Raw genomic sequence first — 15,010 nt, forward strand, 5'->3', positions numbered from 1 at the left:
CTCTAAACTGAGCAAATTAAAAATGGTATGAGAAAACTGCAGCTTAAATAATATAATAGGTGTGAACAATGGCTACTTGGGTTAACCCTAAACTCATCTGTCTGCCGCTGGACTATTACTCTCTGCTTTTTGCTAGTCTGTCACTACATGTGTGTGAAAAGGGATGCTTTTATAAAGCGTTGTTCTCTAATTATGAACAGTGCAAAACTGTAAAGATTGGATTTTCTTTCATACTATAAACAATTTCTACCTTTCTTATCTCACCCACGTTTTCTTTTTTACCTGATGGTTACTATCTCTTAAACTGATCAAAGATGCACCACACAGGGCTCCAATGGATATTATGGCATCCTAGCCAAATGACTCTAAAAGTAATGTATGCCAGCAGATACCGGAACAGATCGTAATCTGATTGGTACACAGTCACTAAGATTCACCTGCATAGTGCTGGCTTCCGCTCTGTCTGGTTTCCTCTAAATGAAGTAACCTGCAAAAGAAACTAGTGGCTGTTTAATATTGTGTTGCACGCTGCATTTATTAATGTCAGAGACGTTGCCGTGCCAGAACGCCAAAGTAGGCAGTTTAGATTTTGTGGCGTTCGTTGGATTTTCCTTTTTGTCGTTTGTGACGACGTGTGTTTTCCAGACGCTCTGGAGGTGTTACGCTGCGGAGAAACCAAACGGCTGTGCTGCCACATGGAAAATGTACGTCTTGACTCCAGAGGGTGTGGCCGCGGCTCAGGCAGACAGCGGCAGTCCGAGCATCAAGAAGCTGAACCTGGCGGTAACTGCTTCCTCGCTTCAGTTCATCCGAACTGTTTGTTAAAACTCACATTATGCATTTCGCCAGAGAGTTCCTCAGAACCAAGCTGAACGATTTCACATCAAGACGTGTAGACGTCAAACGCTGTTGGGTTGCATTACCTCATATTGCATGTGACCCTCACTGTATTGTCTTTTTGTGCTGTTCACCTTTTGCAACAATATTAGCTATACTGTGTGGAGACCATAAAGCATAAAAAGGGCGAGCGAAGTTCCCACTAATAAACACACACGCTGAGGGACACAATGCCCAGAAAACACAAATACCCACACACAGCAGCTCCTCCTACCCCAAAGGCTCGACTCCAGCAGGATGACTCGAGGCCTTTGTCTTCGCCGGACAAAAACCCAGTCAGTTGAGATGATGTCACCATCGCCTTTCTCATGGGAGTAAACCTTTGTCAAGTAGTACAACGACAAAAAAATCTTTGTGTCGCATTGGGCCCACACGTATTGGAGAGAATGAAGGCTGTTTCCGCTCTTTTCTGTTTCGGCATGTGACTTTCTCCTCTGTCCTTCCTCCCTTCTGCCTCTTCTCAGTCTTTCAAGATGCTTCCCCAGATTCTCCTGTAACCGGCTCGCTGTCACTCTCCTCTCTCTTCTCTGCCATTGTTACTTTTATTGGTAATGGTTTTCCTTTCGCTCTCATTCTCATTCACAAGTTTTCACAAAGTGTGTCACTGTTGTCTTGTCGGTTTGTTTTCTTGTGCACCGTTCGGCACTCTTTCGTAATTCCCATCAATGACTCAAGACATCATTTGTCCATTTAGGCTTAACTGCATGTTCATTTGGCAAATACCCAAGTCTGGCCCAGTCAGTCTAAATACTCGAGCCACATTGAAAGGTCACCTTCGTTATTTTGACTGTTTGCGTCGCGGCTCTGCCTGGAGACTGCGCGCTCACCGACTCACATCGTACGCAGCTATGATTTCACTCCACTAAACAAGAGATTAAACAGGCAACACTTATATCATCACAGCCTGAGTTCACGATTTGGTAAGACTGGGATGTGTAATGGAAGAAACGCTTTGTGTTAAATCATTGTTGCTGGCATGGCCTGGCCTTTTTACACCAGGGTGGGTGGCTGAATAGGTTCAGTTATTATTCCGAGAAAATTCTTGTCGAGCACATTTCCAAACACCTGCAAAAGATCCAAATCAAGTGGACTGTGCTTTTTAATGGGCTGTTGGACACCAGCTTTTACAGCAAACGGGGAACGACGGCAGAACACCACTCCGGAAAAATAAAAAACACAAAAACACGGGTCCATCTTGACTTGTAGTAACGGTTCAGGCTGGTGGTGATGTAACACTATGGAAAGTATTTCTTGGCACTTTTTGGGCCGCAGCAAACTCTCTAGATATTGCTGCAGATCACAGAGCATCCATCTTTTGATGGCCACTTCCACCAGGATGCATCTCCATGTCACAAAGCGGCCTGGCAATCAGTTCACAGGTCTCAGTTGTCCTCAACGGGTACCAGATCTCAATCCAATAGACCATCACATCAGCTGCTGTCCTCTTGTTCTCCCTTGATTTGGCAGCAGTGTGTGAAACAAGGAGAAAATACGTGAAGTGAATAAAAGCAGTGAACACTCCAATAAGCGTGTTTGCTGAAGAAGTCAGATGTTCTGCATATTTGTAGAAAAAAAAAATGCTGAGAGAAAGTTATCTGGTGTTCAGTTATTGGCAAAATTGAAGAATCCTTCATATCACTATTGTGAATAAATAGTTATGTTTTCTACCTAGTGTCATTTTATTAGTGTTTTATTAGATTACTTTTAGCTTTAACTTGAAAAGAAAGTTCTTGCCTGTCTCATTAACGGCTGCTATGCAACACACAATCTGCTCTTCCTTTACAAATGTCTGCAAAACGTTGTCGATATTCTCCTGTCGTTGAAAAAGCACAATTTTGCAATTCCTGTGTTTCCATTAAATAAGAAATGTTCACGCGGTGAGTTATTAAAACTCATTAAAAATCTACGATATATCCATAATCCGGCCAACAGAGGAGACGTAGGAGCCTTTTCAGGCTTTCGGCCCTTCATACGTCTGTGTGGCTACGTATTCAGTGTTTTTGGAAAGTTGTAGCCAGCAATTTTACAGAAGATTCAACGCTTTCGAATCAACGCTGTTTTCTTGAATAAAAGTATTTTGAGTTTCTTAAGGTTCCGTTAAAGTGTTTGAAAGTGCAAAACTTTTGTCCAACACTCAGCTTTTCAATTTCTTAGTCTTCCTCTCTGTGCCAATTACAGCCTTACACTTGCACAGAGTACCCAAGACAAAACAGTATCATGTAGTACACCTTTCTAAGCAGTATTGCTCTAACCATTACGACTGTTCAGCTAAGTTTATATCGCTACCTAATAAAGTTCTTGATTATCTATTAAAATATTTTGGGGGCAGTAATAACTTGTGATTGAATGGCGTTGAGATTTTGCTTTCAGGACAAAAAGCTGAAAGCTGAACAGATTCTCCAAGGGTGAAACCTTGAAGGGTGAGGTACAGTTTGGTGACTAGAAACCCATCCATCCATCCGTCAGGTTTTTCGGCTGTGGAAGGAAGCCGGAGTTTCCAGGGAGAAACCATGTACCCACAGGGAGAACATGCATCCGCAGCTCAGGATTTGAACCCACGACCTTCTTGCTGCAAGGCAACAGCGCTGCCAACTGTTCCAGAAATGTACAACTTCTATGTCTTTCTCCTCAGTCAACCTTTCACAGCTGTTCTGCTGATCATTTTGAGTGTAAAACTACTTGACTTGAATTTTACGCTCCTTCAAACCAGAAATAGATTTCATGTGAGAGTGTTAATGACCCATCTGTTGCTGTTCACAAGCGAGATCAGTTCAGTGTCTGCAATGACGTGGATGTCTCACTAATAAGAGAAGAAAGTCAGGGAAAATCATTAAAACGTCAAACATGACCTCATCTTGGAACTGCTGGGTTTTTTTGTTTTTTTTTACTGTTAACTCTCTTGGATTTATTACACTGTTATGATAAATAGGTTATTTACAGTTTAATCATAATGACAGCGGTGACCTGATGTTTCCTCTTTCTGTCAGAAAAAAGGGACTAAAAGACGGCTGAAGTCCAAAGGAACCGGATCTTTGGGTGTTGCCTCAGAGAGGGCCGTGTCGATCCCTCAAATCACCTATGATCACATTGACGACTCGGTGGAAAAGAAGGACGTCTCGTTTTACATCAAAGAGCCAAGGGGGACAGCTGAAGGTAATGCTCTACTGGGAAAAAAAATAAATCTTTACTCTCATATCACTTTGCTGTACAGTTTCAGCTACAAACTCGTATCAAATGCTTACTTGTAACATGCTCTGACTGAGCTCCTTTCACTCTGGCAGCTGTTTCAAAGGAAGCCTGCTAACCTTTTTTAAATTGCAATTCTTCCATCAGTCCAAGCGCATGAACTTGCCAAGATTACGCATGAGAGCACCAAATCCCACTTTATTGCCGCTTGATTAAACCCAGTCCCTCTGGATCTCTTGACAAGAGATTTGTTTTTTAAACTTGACACCTCGAAACGATTCTCGGAGAGTGTTTTGAAACAGGAACTCATACGGCAGTGCTATTAGCTTTGCTGATTTAACACGGGTGAAACAAAGCTTTGCTGAATGAACGCAGAGGTATTCACCATATAACCCTCGACCTTTATCGCATCGTGTCACGTTACAGCTGCCAGCTTCCATGTATTTTGATGGGATTTTCTATCCAACGCAAAGTAGTGTGCACTTAAACAATGGAAAGGAAAATGTTACATGATTTTCAAAATCCATCCATCCATCCATCCATCCATCCATTGACTTCTGCTCATCTGGAGTCGGGTCATGAGGGTGGCAGTAGGGAGGCCCAGACTTCCCTCTCCACAGACACTCGTTCCAGCTCCTCCTGGGAGAATCCCAAGGCGTTCCCAGGCCAACCGACAAACATAGTTCCTGGGTCGTCCTCTGGGTCTCCTGTACCCAGGATATACCCACAACGCCCCACCAGGAAGGCGTCCAGGAGATATCCTAACCAACCCGATGCCTGGACCACCTCAACTGGCTCCTCTCAACATGGAGAAGCAGCAGCTCTACTCTCGAGTCCCTCCCCGATGACCGAGCTTCACACTCCATCTCTAAGGAAGAGCCCAGACATCATGCGGCGGAAGCTCATTTTGGGCGCCTGTATCTGCAGTCTCATTCTTTTGGTTATTAGACAAAACTTGTGACCATAGCAACGTAGATCAACCGATAAATCAAGAGCTTTGCTTTTTGTCTCAGTTCTCTCTTTACCATGACAGACCGGTACGCCACCTACGTCGCTGCAGACACTGCAGCAGTCTGTCTATCAATCTCCAGCATTTTTCCCTCATTCGTCAACAAGACCTTAAGACACTTAAACTTCTCCATTTGTGGCCGCACCGCTTCCCCAACCCGGAGAAGGCACTCTACCCTTTTCCAGCTCAAGATCATGGGGCTGAGGCACTGATCCTCATCATCATCAAATCAGTCCAGCGAAAGCTGTAGATCACAACCTGAAGAAGCCAACAGAACCAGATCATCAGCAAAGAGCAGAGACGAAATTCTGACCCATCTGTTATGGGGTCCAGCATAGGAACAAAACATGCTGAGATACTAAGCAGACACCTCACTCCCCTGCTTCAGCGTTGACTGAGGTCTGGGCTTCCTCTTTTAGTTTTTTTTTGTTGTTTAGGTTTAATTTCTAATTAATAAAACTGCAACCAATGAGTATGTCACAGAAAATACACTTCTTAATTTGTTTGGAGGCATTAGAGCATCCACGGAAAGGTGCAGTGTCTGGGTTAATAGTGACCTCCAAAAATGACTCTGGCTGCTGAAAAATGTCCTGTAGCAAACCTCTGAGTTTTTCAGTGAACAGCTGTATGTGTGATGAGATTAAACTACACACAGGTGGACTATATTTACTTATTGGATAACTTCCAAAAGCAATTAGTTGCACAAGAGTTTACTGAGGGATGTCAGATTAAAGGGGGTTGGATGTAAATCCGCACCAAAACTCTTTGTACATTTTTTCATCCACGACATGACCTTACACTTCTTTTTGTTAGTTCAGGTTTGTAATGGTAAAACGACAAGTTCAGTGGGTACTTCTGTAAAGCACATTTAGACATTAAATGACGTCATGATACCATAGCGGCCTTGGGAATCCATGATCTCAGCAAAAAATAAATACATTTGTTACTCTCTGAGGGGAATTTGGTGTTCAAAACAGCCTCATTGTGAATGGCATGTTTTTATGGCACTTCAGAAATGCCTTGCACACAGGTTGTGCTTTTGTGTTGTCGAAATTATGTTCGAAAAACCTCGCACACACCTATTCATTTTGAATGAATAGGTAGGTGTGTCCAATCTTTTGACCGCTGTGTGTTTATGTCTTTGGTGGAGTCGGAACAAAGGCTTAGAAATAGAGTTGCTGGCGGTAAAAGAGTAACGATAATGGATTGAGTTGGTTTCTCACCAGTGGAGAGCGAGAAAACAGACATGGAAAGCACTTTGAGCCTCTCTGTAGTGTTTTACATTATGATGGGAGAAGCTGTTATGGGATGGCTCCTCATTTTCACGCAATAAACAGAGACCCTTTCCTCCTCCATTCGGAGCCAAGATGGCTACCAGGTGCCTCCCTTAAGCCACATGGAAACCATTACTGCTTCAGTGGTGATTAGAGGTCATAGTTACAAGCTCTTTACGGTTTTTGTCCCCCTCATCCCACCACCCCTCGCTGGCCACAGACACTCATCAGGCTTAAATGGAGACTACTTAAAAATCCCAGCTTGTCAAAGTTACAAGTGGGAATTTCTTGTAATCCCGTTTACAGTTTACCAAAGCAGTCACATCAAAGCCGATGTGTTTATGACAGCACACATGGCAAAGATTGATCAAAGAGTATTAAATCAACAGTTTGATCTGTGTGTGTCTAATTTCGGGATGATTTCAAATGTACATGCAGACAATGTACGGCGGATGGCGGGGGCTCGTTGGGGGAGGTGGCGTGGCTTCCTGTGTTAAAAGCCATCCCAAGCAAATTAACTGACCCAGATTCCAGGTTAATAAACAGAGTTTATGAGTTTTTCCTGTCAAAGCGCGCCGTCATAAAAGGAGCTGCAGTGACATAAACCTGACAAAAAGGCAAACCATCACTAGGAGAGCAGCTACCAACACCAGGAAGAGCTTAAGTTTTCCGCTTAATTGGGTGGATCTTGGAAAATGAGCAGACGGCGCGGTTGCATGGGAAAGAAGCAATGAAATTCAAGAGATGTCAAACCGCCTAGACAGCACATAACATCCTGTCTTTATGTATTGGGAATTTCTCGTGTTCGTGTAACAAATACTCCACGGTCATCAGTAAAGAAGCGAAGGTGACAAATTGAGGGGAAGACGCCATAGTCTGCAGCCTGCAGTCTGTAATTATAATGTACGAGTTGAAGAACATGGGGTTTGTGTCAGATACATCAATGAATATATCACTGAATCTAAAATAGCTTTTAAACATGGTACATGGCGCTAACAAATTATTTTTTTAAACAATTGTATGCAAATTTAACTGAGTGGAAGGTGACTAATAATTTTTTTTAAAGGAGATTTATCTTTTCTCATACCTTGTTATATCTGCCTTATATTTGCCGTTTTTTGCAGGGATTACCAGGATGTTCAGGAAAACAGGTGAGTTCTTCGACCAACCATTAAATAAGACACGTTTGCTACAAAGCTCAGTGCCTTGCAAAAGTATTTCTACCCCTTTAGCGTCACTGTATTCTGTTAGAATTCATGTAAAATTCGCCAAAACGATACGCAATCTTTACATTTCCTATTGCAAATCTGACGTGCGTGCCATGCATATGCAATTAGCAACTAAATAAAAGACACTCAGCCAGCTGTGTATAGTTTATATCTCATAAATCCAGATGTTTTGTGAAGGCCTCAGAGGCTTGTTTGTGAATATTGGCAAACACACAGCATTGTGAAGACGAAGGAAAACAGCAGACGGGTCAAGGATGATCGTCTGAAATGGAAAAAGAACGACACAACTCTCCAAAAAGATCCTTAGCTGAAAGGCCAATGCAGTGATGCAGACATTAAATTGTCTTTATGGTTGTTTTTTTGTCTATCCCTGCAAAACAAACTACGGATAAAAAAAGAAAAGAAAAAAGAAGCAAGAAGATCGTTCTCATATCCGAGAAACAACCAACCAATAGTTTTGCGCAGTTGACTGTTTATATCTGCGCAAAGTTGATGGAGACCCACCTTAAAATGCTTGCAGTTGTAATTGCTGTAAAAGGCAAAACTTTTTAATTTGTGAAAGAAAAAAAATTCCTGTGGGGTCTGAATAGTTTTGCAAGGCATGTTTTTTGTGACTGCTTGCATCAAGTTGATGCTCTAGGTAACCCGGCCTTCAGGTTCTTATTTACGTCTTCTCTCTGCTACTTCTTTTCAAGTTAAAGCAGACACACAACTTGTACAAGTGACGCAAAAGTATTTTTCACTGTTGGACAAGGATCCACTTCACTAAGTACTTCTATTTACTATTAAAAACCCGTTTGTTAATCATTAGCCAGCCTGTCCCTTTAATATGGCCCAGACTGTATTTCAATTAGACTTGCTGGCTGGCTGAGTCTTTGTCCTCAACCGGACCAAACCAGAGCCAAACAGAGACACTCTCAAGCGCTGGTCCCGAGTTGACCCGGCCTGTTTTCTTTACTCGGTGCCCTGCCAAGAGAATGGGTGAGCGACGGGACTTGCGTGGCTTGATATGGACCAAGTCCTCGGGGAAACGGAGCACACACAGGCTGGGACGCTAGAGAAAGGTAGAGAGGTGGGGAGCGAGGGAGATGTAGAGTTGATAAACTGCCATTGTGGAGCTGCAGTGGTTAGAAATGAGCGGCTCATTGTCTGATTTTAGTCGTTCCACTTATCTATCTGGCTCAGACCAGCTCCCCCTGTCTGAGAGAATAACTCAACGCAGCGCAGTTTCTCTATCTCCTTATCATTTTTCTCCTTGTTTTTCTTTCACTGGATGGTCAAATTAGCCACTTATCAAATTCCAGTCATTTTAAGACTGAAACAAATTCACAACCACATAAAACGATCCCTGAATGCAGCTCTGGTTATATTTGGATATTCTACCTATTCTCTTACTTCCACTTCCGCTCTCATTGCCCGTCTCCACCTCCACATTTGACATTGTCGGGCAAAGCGGATGATGGAACACAAGTGGGTTTGAAAGGCTTTTACTTGAATTGGAACGGTCATTCTGTACTTGGACACAGATTTGCCTCGCCATTCTTCATCACAATGGAGGCTTGGTGCTGTGGAGGAGAGACACGTCAAACTCTGCTGACAGTCTGGCTGCAGGTCAAGACCCGGCTACACATGTTGTTCTTTGCTGTTGTTTTTAGCCGCCCCAGTCGGCCAGCCAGCTGCACTGCTGAAGTGGAGCTCTTCAGTTCCTCTCTCTCTCTCTCTGGCTGTGTCGGGTCCAGACTTCTCTGAATAAACCTGAACTTTTCACTTTTTGTCGCACCGCAAACGTGAATGTCTAACGTGATTCTTATCTTCTGTCATACACTAACGCACAGTGATTCATCGTAGAGGAGATGGAGGATATGAGTTATGTTTTTTGTTTGCTTTTACAAATGAAAATCTGAAAAGTGTGGTGTGCATTTACATCCAACCCTCCTTTACCCTAAAACGCCTAAACGAATCTGAGAATAATTTAATCTCGGTATAAATCAAGCCATTCTATGGCCTTGAATGTGTTTTATAGAACATTGCCAAAAAATGCTAACTCTGGGGGAGCTGCAGCTGCTGTTTTGTTGAGTACTTCATAAATGTGGCCTTAAAGGGCCAGTACCATGTAAAAGTTACTCTTTTTTTCAGCTTTTCATCATGTTACAATGTTACTCCTTCATCAAAAACGTACCTGGAGTGTTACTTTGATTCTCTCTTGCATGTTTGAGAAATCCTTTAATTTCCCGTGGCAACCATTCAGCTGTGCAAAACGCCTAGACGGACCTGGCTCCGCCTTCAAGGCGTAGCTCCTACTCTGAGTTGCAGGTCCAACCCACTCAGCTTTTGCCTCACAGAACAGCCCTTCCCTGTGACTTTCCATTCGGGTCCTGCAGACTAGCTAGCAGCAATGAGCAAAGAGCTGGTGGGACTGTGCATCTCCTGAGATCATTAAGGAGCTACTTCTCAGTGAAATGATGAGAAAGACAGGGGTTAATAGAGGAGCCATGTTGATGACTTCCAGAAGGCGGAGTTTCAGAAGGAGCCAGAGTTCCTTAAAGAGACAGAGGCCCAATTTCAAGACATCAAAGTAAAATTTCTTTCAAGCCATGTTTGGCATTTATATCGCATTTATTTAACAACTGAAGCACCGTGTGCCTGGAAAACTCATAACACAGCCCCTTAATGAAATGATGACAAGATGCACTAGCTTTCTTTCACCAGGAGAAGAAGTCTTGAACACATGGACACATTTGGAAAACGTTTTCTTGCGCCCTTTGGCCCGCAGGCATAATTTCTTATGTTGTGGAAAATCAACACTCATCCCGAACTCACTGTCCCCAATATGCAACTAGGTGGTGGCAGCGTCATGCTGTGTGGGAATGTTTTACTTCAGAAGAAACCAAACAGTTGATCCAAACATATGACGATGTTTAGGTAAATTTATGGGGTAAATTCCCCATAAATCCTGGAATAAAACCTTTCTAGAGACTGCCAAAGACATGATACTGTGGCCGGAATTGACCTTGACCCTAAAATTACAGCAACAACAACGATTAAATTGTTTGGATCAAAGAGTATCGACGTGTTGGACTTGTTTATTCAAGGCCGCGATATAAATCCAGTTGAGAGTGTGTGAATAAGTATTCACACTTTTCATCAGTCAAATCGGACTGAGCTTGTGCTGTTTCTCAAAGGAGAATGGACCAAAGTTTTAGTGGACAAATATGAAAAAACACGTATTTCTAACTGCTCTTAAATACGGCTGTGTGTTTGATCTGTCACAACATCCCAGTAAAAAACATTGAAGTTGGTGGTTGTAATGTGACAAAATGTGAAAAAGTCTTACATTTGTGTGAAGGCTTTTGCTAGTTTTGGGGCCTATTTTCTAATTGACTTTTCTTCCTTTATGTGTTCCTCACTTTTAGGCCCTCCTCACCACTCTTGGTCGTCTTTCACTCTGAGCTGCCCTGCTTCCCCAGGTACTCTTCTGTTTATCTGCCTTATTCCAGTTCTCTTATTTATATTACAACTAACATCTCAGTTCCTTTTGATACTTCATTTATATTCATTGGAACGCACAAGTCGTCTTTATCCAGCAACTTGACCACCTGGGCTAGTGACGCTGTTCCAACCTTGTAAACACTTTCCTGGCTACGTTCCGACTGGTAACTTTATCTCGTGTCTTTGTCCCTTACAGTAAAGGGGAGTGGCAATAAAAGCACGTCCATAGACATCTCCCGCGCCAACAGCCTAACCGATGACCTAGATGACATGAGTGAGGATATTCCCTTGCCGGTGGTCACCAACAAGAACCAGTAAGTTCACCCCCCAGCCTCACCCCCTTCCCAAAGCATCACCCTCTGCTGATCTCCATTATCTGATTCATTTTAGTCTGATTTCCCTCCTGGTCGTAGTGCCTGGAGTTCCTTTGTCAGAGCGGAGAGCCACTTTAGCTGCTTTCCAAATGAAGCTGTTTTGTTGAAGTCTCTTGAGGGTTAAAGAGACTCTCGAGGGGCCAAGGCCATATCAGGTACAGAGGGCTGTGAAGGGGATTATCCCTTCATTCTTGAGGGAAACGGTGAATGGGTTGTAGAACATGTTATGGTACAGATGGCTTGTCATCACTTGCCCTCACTGAACTCATTGTTGTTTGCTGTGTGAATGCAGAATGAATGCTGATGCTCGCCCTCCCTCCCACTGACCTGGTCATTCAAATGGGTTTCACTTAGGTGAACCTCTGCATAATTCGATTTGGTTGGCTTCCTGTGTCGTCGCATGCTGACTGCTTTGTTGACTAAGTCTCAGTCATTCACTAATCATCCATCTTTTCCGAGGTTTTGACACCAGAACGTCAACATTGTGGAAAGAAAATGTGACAAGAAATGCTCTGTTTTCCTTAAAGATTCATTGAAAAATTTATGCACAGTGTTTTGTATCATATATTGGCAAAAAGCATGATTCGTGTGATTAGTCTGCATGGCTAACATGACTGACAATTGTGTGTATTCTCTGTAGACCATTACCTTACCGCAAGACACTTCCAGTCCATCAGACTTTTTGTTTATAACCAACCAAACACTGATAAGGTGTTGACAGACAGAAAACGTTCAATGGCAAATCTCTGTTATTTTTTTTTTGGTGCACCTTAAAAAAAGGTGCACCTTTTTCATAAGTTTCATAAGACAGAAACTGTCGTATGAAAATAGTGAAGCGACGAATGGACCAGGTCGAACACAAATCAGCAGATTTGTCACATTTGTTGTAGAGAAAAGTTGCATGCAGGTGTTTTTTCATCCACAATATTTTTGCATGCAACTACGCAGTCACTGTTTTTTCAAGAAATAATACAACGCTGCAGACCGAGCATACAAAAACTGAGCCTTTTTTCAAATATAAAGACAAATGTAAATGTTTCATTTTTTAAATATATATTTTAGACCAACTGAAATATAAATATGCTTTCACTCTGTGTTGCACAAGCAGTGTGATTTATAGACTTTGTTTGTTTCTAAAGAACTTACATTTTTTCATGTGCTCTTTTTACCCAATGTTTGATAAATCTGACTGTACGTGTAGCCTTATTGTGGTTACATATTGTATTATAGTGTATGTAATTGTTAGGACAGCTTTTAAACTTTTCTTGAACAGGTGTGAAATTCAATCTGAGACCTTTCCTGTCCCCTCATTTGGACTCTCATGGTCCTGAAAGAAGCATTTTTTTGTGAGCAGTCTTGGTTTGCACAGGCTCTTTAAATAATTATTTTTTCTTTTTAAATATTTGTTGAAACTGCAGCTGTGTTGTGACAGTATGGTATGAGACAGGTGATCTGAAAAAATTAAGCTTTCCCAGTGCTCCCGGTTCTAACTAGAGATAACCAATCAGAGCCAGGGGGCGTGTCTTAGCGTTGTCAATCAACCTCTGTGTTGCGCTGCTCGTCATCCCCCTCTCTTGCTCTCTGTTGCCCTGCAGCTAACGGAGCCTGTTGTGAATGCTGTTGTGAAATTTAAAAAATATTTAAACTTTAAATATTTTTTACAGTAAAAGCCGTCAAAAACAATTAACTGGCTTATTGTGCAACCTAAAAGTTTGGTTGAAAAAAGGAGGAAAAAATACAGGTAAAAAGAGAGCTGTAGCACCTTCTTGTGGAAAATTAGAGACCTCATGAAACATTTAAACTTTACAGGAACAGACATTGAACTACGACACATATCTAATTTGTGTTTTTTCAAATGTCTAAATTGCTTTATTATTTAAATTACAATGAATACATTTAAAAGTACTTGCCTGGTATGATTTTGAAAAAAAGCTCACTTTTATTGTCTGTAGTTGTTGTATTTTTGATGCCATTTGTTCATCCTGGGGGCCATTTGTACTGCAACATAACTACAGGATAAACCTTTCGTTCAGCTATGTAACCATTATGTCCACACTACATCGGCAGAGAACCAACCAAATACGGTTTTATTTGCCTTTTGTTATTGTTTGTGAATGCTGATTTCTTCACTCGGATCTCTGCATCGATGTTTGTTGTTTAGTATTATTTGCTCTAAAGCTCCAAACCCTCTGATAGCCTTTTGAACCTACTTTCAAATCTGTAACTCATTCTTTATCACTCTAACTGCTTTGTAACTCAGTTTCAACTAATCCTTCAGGACTAATGAAAACGACAGTGACATACTGACTAACATCCTCCGAGTCAATCGTTAGTGCCCCATACATTCTAACAAAATGTCTACTTTACATGGTAAAGAGACTAATACCAAAGCCTTAACCAAACTAATAAAATAAACTAACAAAACCAAGCATAATGTAAAGCAGTCATGAGTGGGAAGATGCCTTTTCTCTGTCTTGCAGTCGGTTGACCTGCCCCTCCATGGCATTGGTTCAGGACTCCTTATCCACACATCAGTTAAATTCTTCAAGGTACTGTACTGGGCTTTACCAACATTGGTTGTCTCTTGTCCTTCTCTTGTTCTCCTCCTAGTAGAAAAACGTACACATTGAATCTTTGCCATCAAATGACCGTCGGTCACTTCCCAAACGTCTATGAATCATTTAGATGTGTCATGGTCTGACGAAGCCCATGTTGTATTAGGTATAGGCACAGTGATGGTTCAGGCAACATTCTGCAGGGACGCTTTGCCATCTACATGGATGTTACGTTGATACTTACCACTTACTTTAGCATTGTTGGAAACCATTTAGACCCTTTTAAGGAAACTTGTAGCCCAGACTTCCCAGATCTCAACCAAGTCCAGCATTTGTGGGGTGTGCTGGACAAACCAGTCCCTTACCAGAACCTTCACCTCGCTAGCTTAAACGAGCAGCTGCTAACATCCTGATGTCAGGTACCACAGCACACCTTCAAGGCTCAAAATGTCATAACTGTACTTTCTAGATTACAAAAATTGCGCTGTCACTATACGATCATAAGCCTCGTCTATTCTGCTGTGCTACGTTTGGCATTGTTGACAATCTCTCTTAACATGTCTTCTGTGACTGCTTGCACAGCTTATGTGGGTGTGTTGGTCTCACTTCTGTTTATGTAAAACAAATCATAAGCAAGATGAAGAAAGATTTATGATCCGCTTGTTAAAGGTGTGGCCATTTTGAAAGGGAATGTTTAACTGCTGCTCCTTACCCCTTTGAATGTAATTATATCCCAGGGGTACGTGTAGTGTTTTGAGTTTGGGGGTTGAAAAGATTTTCATGAACTTGTTCCAGTATGAAGACTTGATTCTTCTGATGTCGTTTGGCTTTTATTAGGGAAAATATACAGATTCCTGCGGCTAAATAGACAGGCAATGTATATTTGTATGCTTTGCAGGGCTATTGATCCCCCAAACTTAAAAGCCTGTGATTTAGGCCTCGCTGGGCACTCCCATAACAGCTGGTTTGTCTTGCCCTCGGTGTCACGCCACTAAGG

The 15,010-nt window shown here is 42.1% G+C and overlaps 1 protein-coding gene across 1 annotated transcript in view; it reads left to right on the forward strand.

Annotated features, from left to right (window-relative positions):
- The window catches only part of LOC102219201 (potassium voltage-gated channel subfamily KQT member 1), a 205,124-nt gene that overhangs the window by 34,434 nt on the left and 155,680 nt on the right, over window positions 1-15,010 (forward strand). The window contains exons 10-15 of the mRNA XM_023343519.1: window positions 646-783; window positions 3,885-4,050; window positions 7,491-7,517; window positions 11,009-11,062; window positions 11,281-11,398; window positions 13,939-14,007. Of these exons, the coding sequence (XP_023199287.1) occupies window positions 646-783; window positions 3,885-4,050; window positions 7,491-7,517; window positions 11,009-11,062; window positions 11,281-11,398; window positions 13,939-14,007 (572 nt within the window). The remainder of the gene's footprint in view (window positions 1-645; window positions 784-3,884; window positions 4,051-7,490; window positions 7,518-11,008; window positions 11,063-11,280; window positions 11,399-13,938; window positions 14,008-15,010) is intronic.

This window comes from Xiphophorus maculatus, chromosome 2 (assembly GCF_002775205.1).
Source record: "Xiphophorus maculatus strain JP 163 A chromosome 2, X_maculatus-5.0-male, whole genome shotgun sequence".
Taxonomy (NCBI): domain Eukaryota; kingdom Metazoa; phylum Chordata; class Actinopteri; order Cyprinodontiformes; family Poeciliidae; genus Xiphophorus; species Xiphophorus maculatus.